Source organism: Heteronotia binoei, chromosome 10 (genome assembly GCF_032191835.1).
Source record: "Heteronotia binoei isolate CCM8104 ecotype False Entrance Well chromosome 10, APGP_CSIRO_Hbin_v1, whole genome shotgun sequence".
In the NCBI taxonomy this organism is placed as follows: Eukaryota; Metazoa; Chordata; class Lepidosauria; order Squamata; family Gekkonidae; genus Heteronotia; species Heteronotia binoei.
In genome coordinates, this window is record NC_083232.1 from 72471373 (window position 1) to 72488346 (window position 16974).

The 16974-nt window shown below is 41.4% G+C and overlaps 2 protein-coding genes across 2 annotated transcripts in view; both read right to left on the reverse strand.

Annotated features, from left to right (window-relative positions):
• SNRPD1 (small nuclear ribonucleoprotein D1 polypeptide) overlaps positions 1-16974 on the reverse strand; it is a 230538-nt gene that overhangs the window by 210803 nt on the left and 2761 nt on the right. The window lies entirely within an intron of this gene.
• The window catches only part of LARS2 (leucyl-tRNA synthetase 2, mitochondrial), an 82005-nt gene that overhangs the window by 57632 nt on the left and 7399 nt on the right, over positions 1-16974 (reverse strand). The window contains exons 3-6 of the mRNA XM_060247489.1: positions 12188-12279; positions 10788-10848; positions 9695-9784; positions 7243-7386 (exon numbers count right to left, since the gene is read on the reverse strand). Of these exons, the coding sequence (XP_060103472.1) occupies positions 7243-7386; positions 9695-9784; positions 10788-10848; positions 12188-12279 (387 nt within the window). The remainder of the gene's footprint in view (positions 1-7242; positions 7387-9694; positions 9785-10787; positions 10849-12187; positions 12280-16974) is intronic.

A 16974-nucleotide genomic window follows, 5' to 3' on the forward strand; every position in this document is an offset into this window, starting at 1 on the left:
TCATGGGCAAGGGCAGGGTTGGTATTAGCCACAAATAATGAGTCCACCAAGTCAAATTTTGTGGATATTAGGTCTTGTAGCTCCCTGGCAGAAAGCCAGATATTTTCTAACCAGTATACCTCATAGGACGAGAAAGAACAGTAAAGTATTTATATTTATTTAAATGTTTAAACTTCAACATCAGAGTATCCATGCTGTGTAAAAGAAGGGCTCCCCCTTTTCTTTGCCAAAACAGTGAAGCATGCCACTTACAGAAAGCTACAAATGTTATATAGTACTTTGTACTTCCAGCTCTAAAGCCACTTATTAAATAAGATAAACTAAATAAAGACATACAAGCACCAACAATAAATGTAATGTTATTCATTACATCCATTCATTGCAGCAGGTTTCTCATAAGCATATCTAGAACTGAAGCTGTAATATTTAAGCTATATAGTATTGATTAACTTCAGGCAATAATGATTCGAGCCAACAGCACAGCAGAAGATAATGATGTTATTTGTCAAAACTATTATCTTTGATAGATTAGTAATGATCATTTCACCATCTAATAACTCTTTGCTGCAGAATACAGGGACATTATTTTAGTATTCAGTCTGACGAATCCAGTTTTACTGGCTACTCTGACATCTCATTGTTCTTATTCTCTCTGCAATAGAGACAACAGCTTATTCTATATGAGCGAAGGTCACAAGAATTGGGGAAGCAGGGCTTGTAACACCTGTTAGAAAAAGAAGCTTTCCAGAACTGGTGAAATCTTAAAAAGGGCTTTCATATATTTGCCTGTTTTTTTTTTTTAAATAATGATGATGGAAGCTGTGTTGGAGAATCATAAGGAAGGCAAGAATAGAAAGCTGGTAAAAATTCTACAGAAGAGGGAAATTAAAGAATACATTTCCCATTCTCCGGGCAAAGAAGAGCCCTTTCCCCCATTTTTAAGAACCTTTCATTGAGATGAGGTCATGCTTTCTTGCTCATTAACAGGAAATATTCACTTCACTGTAGATTGCTAGATTATTTAAAATATTCTAAGCAACCTTCCTACCCAAATAGGGTCCCCCAAGGCGGTGAACACGGATGAGGTTGCCCGGTGCTTCTGTGCTTGATATACTGCTGTGGCCTTGCTTCCTTTGGGAGAAGGAGAGAAATTCTGCTGCATGTGGGCACCAGTTTGAATTGACCAATCCAATTGCTTTTGGTGAAGAGATACAGTAGAAATACCTGGTCTCAGAGCAGGCACATCCAGTACAGTCACACATGCAGAAATACAAGGGAATTGACCAAATAATTTCAAGTACTGTGGATGTAAACATGTTCAAGCCTAATAGCACAGGGTGACTCCAGTTTGTAAACAAGAAGGAAAAATAGACAATGTTCTTCAGTAGGAAGAACTTGATAAAATAGGCCAAGGTGGTGTATTAATTGTAGCTTCTGTGCTTAATTTTCAGATCAGCTACTTTTACTGTAAGAGGCTGCTAGGAAAAAAAGCAACATAGGATTATAATAAATAAAAATCAGAGGCTATTAGCCATAGTGTATTGATGGAACTCTGTCTGAGGCAGTGATGCTCTGTAGTCTTGATGCTGGGGGGGGGAGGGCAACAGTGGGAGGGCTTCTAGTGTCCAGGCTCCACTGATGGACCTCCTGATGGCACCTGGTTTTTTGGCAACTATGTGACATAAGAGTGTTGGACTGGATGGGCTATTGGCCTCATCTAACATGGTTTCTCTTATGTTCTTAAAAAGCAGGTTAAGGAGGGCATAGCTGTGGAGGTCTGGATCACTCCTGGAAAGAGACATCTAGGGGACCAACTCAACTTTTATGACAGAAGAAAGACAGGAGAACGCAGATCTAACTGCCATATAGCTTCAGAACAGAGAGCTCAACCTACAGGTATTTCCAAGCCTACTGTAATAGGACAACAGCTGGCTTCAACTATTGTATATTGTGAATGTGTAGTTTTAACCATCAATAAGCGTTCTTAAGTTCCAAGAGGAAAACCAGAATTTCACAGATTCTGTGTGGCCAACTGGGCTTAGCTGCACATCATAAAATGGTTGTTTGGAAGGAACCAGAAAGGTGTTTCTATTAATTTCCTATTCATACACAATTCTAAGTTCAGTCACAGACTGATCCAGATTTGCTACAATTGTGCTACAGCGTGTCCAGCTTTACCACTTGCTTATTTCCTTTACCACTTGCTTAAACTTGCTTGTTACCAAGTCCAACAGTACTAAAAGGAGAGTTATAATAATAATAACAATAATACATTTTATTTATATCCCGCCCTCCCCACCGGAGCAGGCTCAGGGTGGCTCACAACATATTAATCCATTATACAATAAATGTTTGAACTAGCAGCAGGATTACTGCAATCACCTGGAAAAAAGCGTTCAAGCAAAGCATCATTGTGACAAGGTACCAAGGCTTTTTTTGTAGCAGGAACTCCTTTGCATATTAGATCACACACCCCTGATGTAGCCAATCCTCCAAGAGCTTACAGTAGGCCCAGTAATAAGAGCTCTGTAAACATCAGGGGTGCAAAGAAGTTCCTGCTACAAAAAAAGCCCTGCAAGGTACTAGCTTTTTATATGCTACCTGTCTCTCTCTTCAAGGAAACTGCTCTGCAGTTCATGAGTCTCTTTGTTAGTGGCTGAAGTAATGTCCCACGGAGAGAAGGGGGCTTGCTTACTCTAGAGCAGGGTTTCCCAAACTTTTCTTTTCTGTGGCCCGGTTATTTTTACACTTCTCCTTTGTGGCCCACTAAAATTTGGGGGTGGAGCCGAAAGGCAGGAATTATGTCATTTCCTGTGGTGTCAAGGACCAAGTGATGTTACTTCCGGGGCACAATGAACCAAAACTCCTCCTTTTCCTATGATGTCACTTCCAGGGCACTCCCCCAAACCTGCCTCTTCTTCAGAAGTAAATTCATTTTCAGAAAAATCTCTCTGAAACTCATGTTGAGCCAAAATGGGGGTGGAAAATGGGCGGTTCTCTCTTTTCACCTCCACACCTGCATGCACCTAGCTGTTTGTGTATTCTCCAGCTTGCAAGCACTCCTAATGCCCATGTTCAATTGCCTGCACCACCTACACATCCCTTCCTCAACAGCACTGGTCAGTGTATGCAATTGGGAGTGCTGTTGCCATTGCCATCAGGAATGCCAGCACTGTGTACCACCCACACTGGGCCCTGGCAGCTGCTCTACCTCAAAATATGCTTCCTTCAGCTGCTACTACTGGACCCCTGCCTCAAGCTACAACCAAGCTTGCTTGGTTTCAAGGAAATCTTTCGATAGCTATTTTTCATACTTTTCTTTGGTTGAAACACTGGGAAATTGCTGTGAAAGGTAGCAGAGAACTGAATTGCAATTAATGAATTAATTTCAAGTTATATGAAGTTCATACAAGCTTTTCTGTAGTTATCCCAAAAAGGATATTTATGAGGGGCTTGCAGCTTTTTACTGGCTGTGTTTCCCACGCCTTTAAAAGCAACCTGTTGTGCAGATACTTAGCCAGTGAACTGCTTTCATCCTTTTTAATATCTACAGGAGGAGTTTAATTTTGGTGTCAGATAGCTGTTAAAAGCAGGACCAGTAAAATGGTGCCACGTTCATAGTACCATCTCTTCCAGTGCTGTTGAGATATACCGCAGTAATCTCCAATAATCTCTTTCTGCCCCACATCTCTTACTCTCACTCACTCACACAGAAATCTCATAGAAGGCCACTTGGCTACAACTGGGGATGCCAACTTTTCATTGGCAGAGCTCCTATGTCTGCAACAACAGTATGATGAACAGAAAAGTTTCCTCCAGCAAAAAGGAAAGGAAAGGAAAGGAAAGGAAAGGAAAGGAAAGGAAAGGAAAGGAAAGGAAAGGAAAGGAAAGGAAAGGAAAGGAAAGGAAAAGAAAAGAAAGACATGGAAAGAAAAAACATAAACATAAGAGGAGCCATGTTGAATCAGGCCAGTGGACTATCCAGTCCAAAATTCCCTCATACAATGCCCAAAAAGCACCAGAATGTCCAAAAATGGGGCCAGGGGCACTAGAAGCCCTCCTACTGTTGCTTCCCCCCCTCCCAGCACCAAGAATACAGACAGAGCATCACTTGCAGGGAAAGAAAGAAAGAAAGAAAGAAAGAAAGAAAGAAAGAAAGAAAGAAAGAAAGAAAGAAAGAAAGAAAGAAAGAAAGAAAGAAAGAAAGAAAGAAAGAAAGAAAGAAAGAAAGAAAGAAAGAAAGAAGAGAAAGAGAGAAAGAGAGAAAGAAAGAGAGAGAGAAAGAGAGAGAGAAAGAGAGAGAGAAAGAGAGAGAGAAAGAGAGAGAGAAAGAGAGAGAGAAAGAGAGAGAGAAAGAGAGAGAGAAAGAGAGAGAGAAAGAGAGAGAGAAAGAAGAAAGAAAGAAAGAAAGAAAGAAAGAAAGAAAGAAAGAAAGAAAGAAAGAAAGAAAGAAAGAAAGAAAGAAAGAAAGAAAGAAAAGCCTTCCTCACCATCAGATGACCCCAGCTAGCAAAAATTCTGCCCAGGGATTGTTTGGTGAAAAAAATAGCTACTGGAATGCCCATTCCCTGCCCTTCCTGGCTAAAAAAACCCGCACATACCCTTCTTTGCTGTCCAGGCCTCCCGGGGAAATCTCCCCAAAAGAACACACTGCAAGGCACATGAAAGCTCATACCTTGAAGAACACTTCATGTGTCTAAAGTGCCAGTGGATACTAGCTTTTCTCTCAAACAATGGGAGCGGGGGAGAAGGAAGGAGAGACAGCCCAGCTCCTTTCTGCACAACACAGAGATGGGGCGGGGCTAGCTTAGGTGGGGGCAGGGCTAGCTTTGGCTTTTCTTGTGACCCGGTAGTAAGGATTCCGTGGCCCTGGTATCAGGTCATGACCCTGCAAATGGGAAACACTGTTCTAGAGCACTGTCTTGCCCAGCACAACAGTGGCCAATCAAATCATAGCAATGATAAGCAATGAAGGCTCTTTCACAATCTTTACTGCATTAAGGAAAGAGAACAAAGCAGATGCGTACAGGTGTGTTTGGAGAAGAGGTGTTTCCTTAGAACTCCAGTTGAGTTTGCAAGGGCGAAAAAAAGGCCACCCTCAGATTTCAACACAAAATAGCTGTAACGCACAAAATAAAATAACAGAAACTACTAAGGCTAGGCAGGAACCTTTTCAAGGAATCTGCATACATTACTAAGTAACTATGGAAACGTACTAATTCCACTCTGAAGAAGCATCATTAATATTTGAGAGATTTTTTTTGATTAGGAGAAATCTGTTCCTTTTAAAAGATTTTTTTCCTGTTAGAAAAGATTTTCCAAAAACTGAAGCACAAGTTTTGTAAAACTGCGCATCAAGTGGATGTCTAACACGGATAGACAGCAAAAAATATGTATTTTGTGTCCAACATGCCCTGTTCTGCAGTGTGTCCAGCTATTTCTGACCTGTCAGATGGATTCTGTGAAAGTCCTAAAGGACTGTCTATAAAGAGGGTCACCACATCACAAGGGAGGAAATGGCAAAGTTGTGACAAAGGAGGGGCTCAGTACTGTTTGAAATAGGGAAACGTGTAATAGGAGGAAGTTAATAAAGAGCTTTAGAGGAGTAAGATACCTTATGGACATTCCTGCAAATCTGTGGAGGCCGTTTGATGTGCTAAAGCCAATGTGTTAGTCAACAATGCCACTGTGTTAAAATAAAGTGAGCAAAGCATCCTTCTGTACAAGTGGGTTCTGTACAAGTGGCATCCTTCTGTACAAGTGGGTTAAACAGCATGTACCCTATGGGGTGAAGTAGTACTGCCCCCTGCTCAATAATACATTGTCTAGTTTCTGACTCAGAAAGATATATTATTTCCCAAGTATACATTTCCGATGATCTTCTCTTTCATTTAATTTGAGCACATGCGGCTGTTTTATAGGGAATCAGACCACTGGTCCATCAAGGTCAGATTGTCAAACAAGGCAGCAGTTCTCTAAAGTCTCAGGACATCACCTACTACCTGGTCCTCATAAGTAGAGATGCTGGGGATCAAACCTGACTTCTTCTGCATGCCAAACAAATGCCCTACCAGGATATGAGGTGCAGACCTGTCACAGTCATCTTCTGCCTTATGCTCAGATGTCAGATGCAAAGCTGATGCTAGTATTCAGCAACTCCTAGCTTTATTCCAAATGGAAGTAGTTATACAGATACCCCCATGTACAGAAGAATTTATGTGCGGTTATTATCCATCCTTGGCACTTAACTTCTGAAGACAGCAAGAAGAAAAATGGAAGGTGCTGGTTGAGAAAAAGATGAGGAGAAAAAGAGAAGCCAAAAAGGCAAGCAAAACAGTAGCATTACATCCAGAGGTCATATATCCTACTTGCTTTCCTCCAGCTCATGTAGCCTTTACCCATCTGCTCTGTGTTGTAACTTATTTATTGGCTAGTTGTCCTAGAAGGAAGCATGGTGGGCCAAGGTTTGATTAGAGCTAACCTATCATATAGCAGATGAAAATCACTGAAAGAAAGCAAGGAAGAAATGGTAGGAAAATATATATGAGTCAAATGCTATTAACCGGCAGAGCGTAAGAGATTTGCTAAGGGATAAATTATTTAGAAAATTAATTAATTAATACATGCTTCATTTGTACCCCACTTTCCTCCCCAAATGGGGACCCAAAGTGGCTTACAACATTCCCCCCTCCTCCATTTTATCTTCACAATGATCAGGTGAATATATGACTTGCCCAAGGTTCCCTGATAGGCTTCCATGGCATGGTAGAATGAGGACTTGAAGCTGGGTTTCCAAGATTCTAATCTAACCACTACACCATGCTGGCTCCTAAGTGCAACACTAAATCTGTCCCAGTTTGTCAGAAAGAAAAAGAAACAGGAAGCAAAAGTAGTACATTAAACATTATTTTTCTTTAAAATAGTTATGCGCCACACGTATCAGGTCTATTTACCTCAAAAGTACACAAAAGTGTTTGTTTTTATGAGAATATAATATAATAATGCTAACTTAATTATTATAAAAGTTGCTCTGAAATGCTCTGCTCCTTCAAGCCTGAAAAGTGGTCCAGACACATTATAATAATATAGTATCCATTTTTGTACCAGCACACTTCAGTAGCACCAATGTCCCCTCATGTTAACAGAATAGAAAGGAAACCTAATCTTAACATACACATGATTGATGTAACCTACAAACTTTCGAGGGCAGGTCTCATTGTTCATCATCATTTATACTCACACCTTTGCATAGGCGGATGTTCTAATAAACCACTGTTTGAGATATTTCTTTTCCACTTTTGCTCCTGAGCGCCACGAACAGCCATTTTCATCCACCTGTTCATTAGCGAGGACAGTCTGGTCCACGGGGTCCCAATTAACCATGGCCTAAATGATGCAAGGGAAGAAGGGACGTAGTAAGCATGTCCACTCAAACACAGAGCCAGTGTTTCAGATCTAGTTGGCACAAATTCACTTTTTCTGACTCCCTAACACACATCATTTTGAGAAATTATCTGGTAAGAAGGGATTCAATTAATCGTCTCTTTTGGTTACTCCATTAATCTGCTGCAGTAAAAATAAAACAGGGGTCTTAAGGTTCTGAAAGACGAGCAAGATTTAATTTTAACGCAAGTTTTCATGGACTACAGCCCACTTGGTCAGATACTTTTAAAGCTCTGTTGGTACACACACCAGAATTTTTTCTCGGTATATTTCCCAAATAGACAAGGTCATGGAATCAGTTTAACAATGAATGGGATTTTAATTGACCATACTAAAGAACACTTAAATAATTTGCACCAGGATTCAAATTCCAGATGTGCCCCAGAGTTTGCACTCAGCTGGTTCAATTTTTGACCTTTCCTTTGAACACAAGATCCTTAATGACATATAACAATCTGATTTTAAAATGCCCTTAGTATAAAAAGCAGTTTTCCAAGTGGCTTGTATAAGGCTACTGCTTGAGAAGGCCCATTAGATGTGTAGAACTAGCTGTGTGGGTTCTTTAGGTCAGGGTTTTAACATTCCTAGCAAGCTCCAGGAGTTCTAGATGAAGGGACACTGGATAGTTCTGGCCTCTGTCATGGCAGCTGAATAGCAACTTAATATTCAGAGACAGGGTGCCTCTGAATCCCAGATGCTGACAACAGGGGATGGCTCCTGACTTCACGCCCTGCTTGTGAGCTGGCCACTGCTGGAAACAGGATGGTGCCCCACATGATCTTTTGGACTGACTCACTAGGCTCTTCTGATGTTCTTAGAAGACAATCCTACAACTAATCTCACAGACTTTTATTAGCATCAGGCTGATTTAAGACAAAAGGGTAAATCATTTAGCTCTCAGCTAAGTCAGTGTGAGGCACACCTGATTATAAATTTCTCAGAAACCTCTGCATCAATGCTCTGAATTTTGGGGAAACAGAACGCAAGTCCAGCAGTGCCTTAAAGACTAACGCTTATTCCAGCGGGCACATCTGTGACTCAGCGCTCACAGATGTTTTGGGGCCACTCAAATTCAACATATTCACAGTGCAAAGAAGAAAATATAATGTTGCTAAATAACACACAAACCTTTTCTGCATTGTTTAATCATTCCCAGGAACTGGAACCAGACAACTGGAACCATGTCTTGATCCCACCATGTATTACAAAAGGGATGTGTCTGTTATCTTGAGGAAGACAATGTAAGCCCCCTTTGAAAATCTTCCATGTACTGAAACCACACTTTTCATAAATTCCACTTTGAAATGCAGCTCTTTAATATTGCACTAGCTCAGATGCACACCTCTGTTTGCCAAAGCATAGCTTTATCCATGCATATGGTGTGTGGGTGTATATATGCATGGCCAATCTTTCCCCAGCTACACTGTATCGCTCCAGTACTAGACAATGTCCCAGAGAATCACCTGGCTGTCCATTGCAGGTTTTATTGGAGAGGGGGAATACCATGGCTGCAGCCTGAGGGAAGGGCTTGGCAGCCACCTATGTACAAGTGCAAAAGTGTGTGTGTGTGGGAGGCGTGTGGGATCCAAGCTGCCATTTTCAGAGCAAACCATTATTAATAAATAGACACAAACACATGATCAAGGTAGTTAAAATCACAACCAAGCCGTCACATCCTTTTTTAAAAATAGAAGAATATGCTAAATATATTAAATGTGGCACTGAATGGCTTGCTCTAAAAGCACCTTACCAAATGACGCAGGAAGGAATCTCTGCAGCTGAAAACAAAAATTGCTTACTGAAGTCTGACTGTCCATTTCACTCCCTCACCCCTTATATTCTTTCTGAATGTCATTTCTTCAATGCCATCTCTTTCAAGAAATAGCTGTGTGACTCAAAAAAGAAAGTGTCAGGCATACACAGGTCTTGCTCCTTCCCTCTCGTTAAATTATGTTCCCAAAGAGAGTGAAAAATGTCTTCACACAACATGTCCTGCCTCGATTCCTTCAACCATCACAGCTCAAGGGCTTTTTTTGATAGCGAACGTTTCCCTCCAAATAGCTAAACCTGGAACAGGCACATTCACCTACATTTACAGTCATGTGACACAGAACAAAACATGCCCATGTGGTCTCTCCTTTTCCCCTCTTTCACACTTGTGTTTTGTGCAGGCTTCTCCATCACAACAAACCAGAAAGTTATTGCCTAAGGATTGCAAAGCTTTTAAGGGCACCTCCATAATTGAACTTACTTCATTTTGGTATACTAATCCCACTTCATAAAGTTTGATAAAAAGATACTGTGTCCACTTATAGTAATCTGGCAAACAAGTGGTTATTTCCTGTAAACAAAGAACAGATGTTGGGACATCAAAACACAAATAACTCATCCGTAAGCACTCTGGTACCTTTGCATGCTCCTTATTTAATAGAAATACGATAGATAATAGAATAGCATCTTGTAGATAAGTGGAACACTGGGGAGGGGGCTTCTTGGCCACAATCCAGCACAGGTTTAGGTGGGCTTGAGCTCATTAATTTCACAGAGTAGGTTGTTTCACTAATCATGTTTTAGGATGAAATGTTTTTGTAGGACATTTATTGCTCTACATCTGCATTTTCCTAGAACAGCAGAGCCTTTGGAACAAGGCTCCGTTACCAACCTCGAGGTAAAGGACTGGGGCAGGCAACATCTTTTCAAATCAAGAGCGTCACTGATTGACGTTTCCAGGTATACAGGCCCCATACTAGTCTTTGATAGAAGCTGTGAGTATTAAAGCATTATTCTGGCCATGCACAAAACTAGCACAAGGCCAAAGAAAAATCAAAGCTGTCTTTTCATCAGTAACACAAAAAAGATTATGACAACATATGAAGTGATTTCTTTTGCCATCTCAAAAGTAATACATCTTTTATGGGGGAGGGGAGGGGGGAGAGATTGGATTCAAAGAAATTGTAAGCAGAAAGAAAATAGCTACTTCTGTTCTACAAACACTTGTGCGTGGTTTGACTCAACGGTACGGTGCTATACTAAAGAGCTTTTATAGGAAGCCTCATGCACTCATCTGGGCAGAGGCCATGCAAGCAGAGGGCTACCTTTTCTAGTACAGTACTCCAGTAGAGTAAAATGAAAACCTCTTCTATGAGCAAAACACACCTTCCGCATGAAAGAAGGAATCTTTGGATCCAACCCAACATTTTCAAGTAATTTCAGAGGCATGCTTCATGCTTCTTATCCACATGAAATACTTAAATGCTTACACTTCCCTATCGTTTCAGAGAATTTTGATTCTAGAAGTACATCATATACATTTTAGAGGCATTAAAACAACAACAAAGGCTTACCCGATCCCAGTTAAAAGACAGGTTTAGTGCATCAAGTTGCTTTTTCATGTGTTGAATATTACTGCAAACAAAACAAAATCCATCTTAATAGCCCAAAGGACTGCTGGCACTCAGTGCTCTATTTGCCCCAAGGCTTCTGACTTGAGCTGCCTTTGCTCTGCCTTAACTGCCTCTCCCGTCTGCCATGCTGCTCTACCCATCATTCACACTGCATCAGTTATTTGCAAGACTGCTAATTTCTGAACCTGGACTACAAAGTATCTTAGGTCACATAACTTTGTTTGCACATCAGGCACACCATCCTTCATTTAAATATTTCATTTCTGGCATGATGATGGGAAAGATCTAGAAATTCATAAGTACTTGGGGTGGTTCTCTAAGGCACAATATTTGCTGTGTAGTTCAGAGTTATATTTTTCTCAACTCACTGACTTCAAAGGATAAGAATTAACCTACTTGAATCAGCCATCGAAATCAATGGGAGTAGACCTGGCCTCTGGACAAGAGGTTACCAGGTCTAGCCAATAGGTACCAACCAACTGCCCTTCTGGAGGCCAAATCTATCACCCAGACCCCAGGTCTACCACCCAAAGCCCAGGTCTACCAGTCTTGGCCTCCCCTCCAGAGGCCTAATCTACCACCTCATCCCCAAGTCTACTAGCTCAGACCTCCCCTCTTAGAAGGATGTCTGTTTTGGACTGCCACTTCTGTCCAGGAGAAAGCATACAGCAGTACATACTATAAAAGGGAAAATGTGCAGCTAGGGTTAAAGCAAGGTATGATTACAATAATGTAACATTAAATGAATATACAGTCCTCCATGGCCGGTGGAGAGTTCGCCGTACAGGGCAATCTTCCCAAGATTGCCCTGTACGGCGAACTCTCCACCGGCCATCGAAATAGAGGGGCACCAAAGAAGAAGTACAAGGACTCCTTGAAGAAATCCCTTAGCACCTGTCACATCAACCATCACCAGTGGTCTGACCTAGCCTCAGATCGCAAAGCATGGAGGCACACCATCCACCAGGCTGTCTCTTCCTTTGAGAACGCACGCATAGCTGGTCTTGAGGACAAAAGGAGATTGAGGAAGAATTGCACTGCTACAGGACCAACCCTAAATCAGACTTTTCCCTGCAGCCGCTGTGGCCGGACCTGCCTGTCCCACATTGGTCTTGTCAGCCACCAGCGAGCCTGCAGCAAACGTGGACTATTGCACCCTTCTTAAATCTTCGTTCGCGAAGCCAAGCCGAGAGAGAGAGAGAGAGAACATTAAATGAATATACAGTCCTCCATGGAAGGAAAGGAAACTGAAATGGTGAAGGAGTAAGGACGGGCAATCAAAGCACTATCTTTGCCTCAACACTGTTAACTGTGTTCAATAGCTTGAAAAAATGAAACACCTTTGTGTCCAGTTTGCTGGATGCAAGCCATGCTCGATTGCCGCATTCTCTGCAGGTAATCCAAATGCATCCCATCCCATTGGATTGATGACCTGTAGCAAAATGATTTTTAAAGAAAATGTCATCCTTTGTCACTTTCAGGAATTGATTTAATGACACCTTCAGGGCTCAAAATAATGAAGTGTCTTTCACAATTCAGCATTTTTCACTCTTTCACTGAATTGTCCAAACTGCTACAAATAATTTGGCTTTAAGCACTATGCAGGAATGGGGTTTTTTTGGGGGGGGGGGGGGGCGGGTTTCATAGTTTGCTTATGCTCCAGACTGTGTGCACTCTACAAAAAGGCGAGAGGCGATTCTGCATCAAGACAATCACAGTACTTTTTCTTCAGACTCTATGGTCAGCATTATCCAGGATAGAATTTTGGCTTTACTCAGTTGAAGTGCCAGGAATTTGTTCTTAAATATGGATGCTTGGGAAACTAGCAGTGGAAAAGCTGAGGTTTGTGCCAGGACTTAGTCCCAGCATCTGTTTTCAGAGCCTTGGGTTAATCTTGAAATGCACAAAGAAAGACGTGCTCCTGAACAGATCTGAAGCAGCACTTCTTTCACCACTAAATTAATGGAGTAGGGTGGGGGAATCTTTACCCAAAGAGATTAAAGCTTCAGAAAATGTTTCTAGATACGAAAGTCCCAGAATCCCTTTCTTCTGGAAAGTGAACCCTGGGACAGCTAAACAAAGGGGATTATGGAGCATATTCTTCTGTTTTTGTAATCTGCATGCTTCTAAAGCCGTTGGCAGACTGGCTCTGTCAACGGCTGCAGAAACATCAGCTTGCAAAGACAGAAGAATATGCTGATGGTGTGTTATCCAGATGTGCCGATGAAATTCTATAATAACGTCTTTTATGTAAACGGTCAGAAGAGAACTTGGAGCAATGAAAACTGTTTTGAATAGAAATAATTTTTAAGATGAAAAACAGAAAAATGCAATTTTGCAAACTGTATAAATTATGCAAAACAGGTGTAGAATATATTCGCATACCTTATGCAAATGAGTTAGGCAAAGCACCAGAACCATTTCTCCTCACCTCTGCAAATTCAACATGCTCACCAGATAATAAATACATATTAAAAATCTTATTACTATCTAGAATCCCCTACCACTACTGTAGTAAGAACTCATTTATCAGAACAGCTAGTTACCCACAGATGCATCTATGGACAGATCCAGATATGCCAAGACTCACACATCTAAAGTACCATTTCTTCCCACACGTCCCCATGCTCCATTTGTTTTCCTCAGATTGCTACCTGCCAGTTGTCCCCTGCTTTTCATCGCATCAACCAGAACCCCAGACCGGTCTACCATAGCTCCCAATCTGTAGATGGGCTCCCAGTGGAAATGAGGGGGAAACTACTGAATTTTTTAGGATGCACTGCAAGACCATTCCACTTGCCTGGCATTTTAATGATATGGGCTATATTGGGGGGGGGGGGGGGGGGGCAAGGGTTATTTAGGATTTGATTTTATTCTGTACACTTGAAATTGTGTTTTATAAACTGGAGGGTATGTCTTGGGACCTGTGCTTTGCACGATTACAGATGCCTCAATAGTTTATGCTTAATCTGAGCTCCACAAGCAACTGAAGGCTTCTGGCTATTCAGAGGCTAGCAGCACATCCCAGGAGACAGGGATCTGGGAAAGTACAACATGAAGCCTTGGTCATCAGGTGGTAAGAAGAGCCCTGAGGTATCTGACCACAGCCATAGACATGAAAGAAGCCATTAATGTTTTAGTCCTCTTTTAAAGACATCTAGTGGCCACCACTACATCTAGCAGCAGCAAATTCTGTTCTTCAATTATCTGATGTGTGTGTAAAGTAGACTGTTTGAAGTACTTTGTTTTTTGCCCCTCCTGCCCATCAACTTTAGTGTATACCCCTGAGTTCTAGTGTTATAGGAGAGGGAGAAAAAGTTCTCTGAGTACTTTTCTCATACCTTTCATAATTTTACAAACTACAACTGTGTTCATCTGCAGTTGTCTTTTTTTCTGAACAGAAAAGTTCTGAACTCTTAAGTCTTTCTTCCTAGCCCTTGATAATTTGAGTGCCCTTTTCTAGTCAGGATGTATTTGCTTTTCTTTTTAAGCAAATATCAGACAGATGCCTTTGGGGAAAACATGGAATCTGTCTTTTAAACACACATGCTTCCCAAAAGAATATGCTGGCATTTGCCCTATCTGGCCTCATCTACTTTGTAAAAATGTTGGGTGGGTGTCAGAAAAGGTGTCAACAGGCACCATGGCGCCTACAGGCAGAGTGTTGGGGACACCGAGCAATATACTGCAGCAGCAGATGTCTGACAGGTGCCATAGATTTCCTACCAATATAAGAATGCTATAAAGAATCATGCTCAGTAACCAGAGTTACTTAATTTTCAAATGATTAACAGCAGGAACTAATCCCTAGCTTTATCAAAGGTAAGCATGGTCTGTGACCCCCACATGCAGGTAAACACTGGTGAAATGTTTCTGAATCAGAGGAAAACATACATGACTAATGAGCTTTAATGTAACCAGGGCTTTATTCCTAAGCGAACAGGGTGAACAGAGTTCCGGAACCTCCTTGTGTAATCAAAATTCTCCCAAAAAAATGTTTAAAAAATCGTGAGGGGTGCCCATATGTTTCTCATTTGTTTCTGAGAGTTCCAGCAACTCCTTTTTTCCAGAAAAAAAGCCCTGAATATATAACACTGCTTTCAGTGTCCAAAGTACAATATGCATCATGTTGCTGCAGTCTTAACAATTTACCTTAAGTACTGTTATCAAGTGTTTCCTCTAAACTGAGTTAGTGTGAGCTAGCTCAGGATTTTTGCCTCCAACTCACACATTTTGCTCTTAGCTCAGGAAAAATGGCCCCAGAGTAAACTAATTTATGCAGTAGCTCATGAAGCAGAATTTTTGCTCACAAGACTCCACAGCTTAGAAGGAGCATTGCACTTACCCCATATTGCATGTGGGGATGAGGCAGAAGCTTGCCTAAGGTCATCTAGCATAACCAAGATTTAAATTAGCAAGTTTCTTCTTTTATTAAGTTCCTTCTATACCAATTCTGAATTGACAAGCGACTAAAGGCATATATACCACTCTCCTAGTAATATTTATTTTTATTGGATGACCAGAGCTCTTTGTCCAGCTGTTTCTAACACTGTTTACATATTCCAAGAGAAATACTAGCTCAGCATGCCCAAACAAAAAAGAGTCTTGTAGCACTGTATAGACCAGCAAGTTTATACTCCAGCAAGAACTGCAGCCTACTTTCGTTAATGCATTCAGCGGGTCCCCTCTATGAAGACACACTTCTCTGTAGGTGCCTGGATGTATGTAAAGTGCCATCAAATCACAGCCGTGTTATGGTGACCCTGTAAAGTTTTCAAGACAAGAGATGAACAGAGGCAGTTTGAGATTGCCTCCCTCTGCATAGCGACCCTGGACTTCCTTGATCTCCCATCCAAATACTAACCAGAACTGACCCAGTATTCTGGCTAACCTGGGCCATCCAGTGCACATACCAATTGGGTGAGGGGAAGCAAGGACTCACTACACGCATCTGACAAATCTGGGTCTAGCAACTAGCCCATGGAAACTCATGCCAGAATGAAGCCTTTAGTCTTACAGGTGCTAGTGGGCCCATTAACTTTTTGCTGCTCAGACAAATATGGCTACCACTCCACTTTGTATATAATTTGGGAGTGAATTTTCCCGGTTAAGATTTCTTTGGAGTCACCCAGTGAAACTGACATATTCTGTATGGGATTCTTAATATAGGACTGTTTATTTTTAATTTTGTAATGTTTGTAAGAATTTTTGGATGTTCATGCACTTTCATATAATATGACAATTTTATAATTTTGAAACAAGTGTTTGGTATTTTTGGTGCAGTTGGTATGGGTTTAGGCTCAGACAAATATGGCTACCACTCTAGAATTATCATCTGCCATAGAATCTTTTCTACAAAATGTACCTGCGCTATAAAAGTGGATAACAACATTTCTCAAAGATGACAGCAACTGCAGGGTTTAAGACAATGTGGAATTATCACCATATATTATCAGTCTATTGCCAATCAGATTACTCACAATCATATTTCAATGTGTTCCAATAAGATGCTCTCAGTAGGATACCAGTTTGCTGACACCTGTTCCTTCCCATTTCATGACTCTACATGAGAGCTAATGTGCTTTAGAAGTTAGAGGATACAGGAGTACAAAATTCATATCCCCAAATCTGACACGAAGCTTGTTGGGGGGTGGGTCTCAAGCTAAGCACTGTCTCTCAGCCTGACCTACCAGACTGGGTTGGTTTTAGGATGAAATGGGAGGAAAGGTGGGATAAAAATGTACTAATTCATGGGCTGCACCTAGAGTAAACTTTCCCATGGCAGAATGGAATTTTTCTTCCTCCCTCATCCCACTGCCGCCTGGTAATCTCGACAAAATGCTGGTCCTGGGGAACAGGGGACCCTGAGAAGTGACAAGAGGGGCAGCTCCAGGGGGAAAAGGAGGTGGGGATCAATATAAATTGCTAATTTAGTCTGAATCCAACCCAGGAACAATCACACTTTCTACAACAGTGCAGCAGTCAATAAAAAGGCAACTTCAAGCTCTACTACATCTTATAATCATAAAGTCACACCTTGCTTGCAAGCACCCTTCTGTCTTCAGCAAGCACAACTTCTCAGGTCCCATATGCCCAGGACAAGGAACTTCTCCTCTACGCTGTTTGT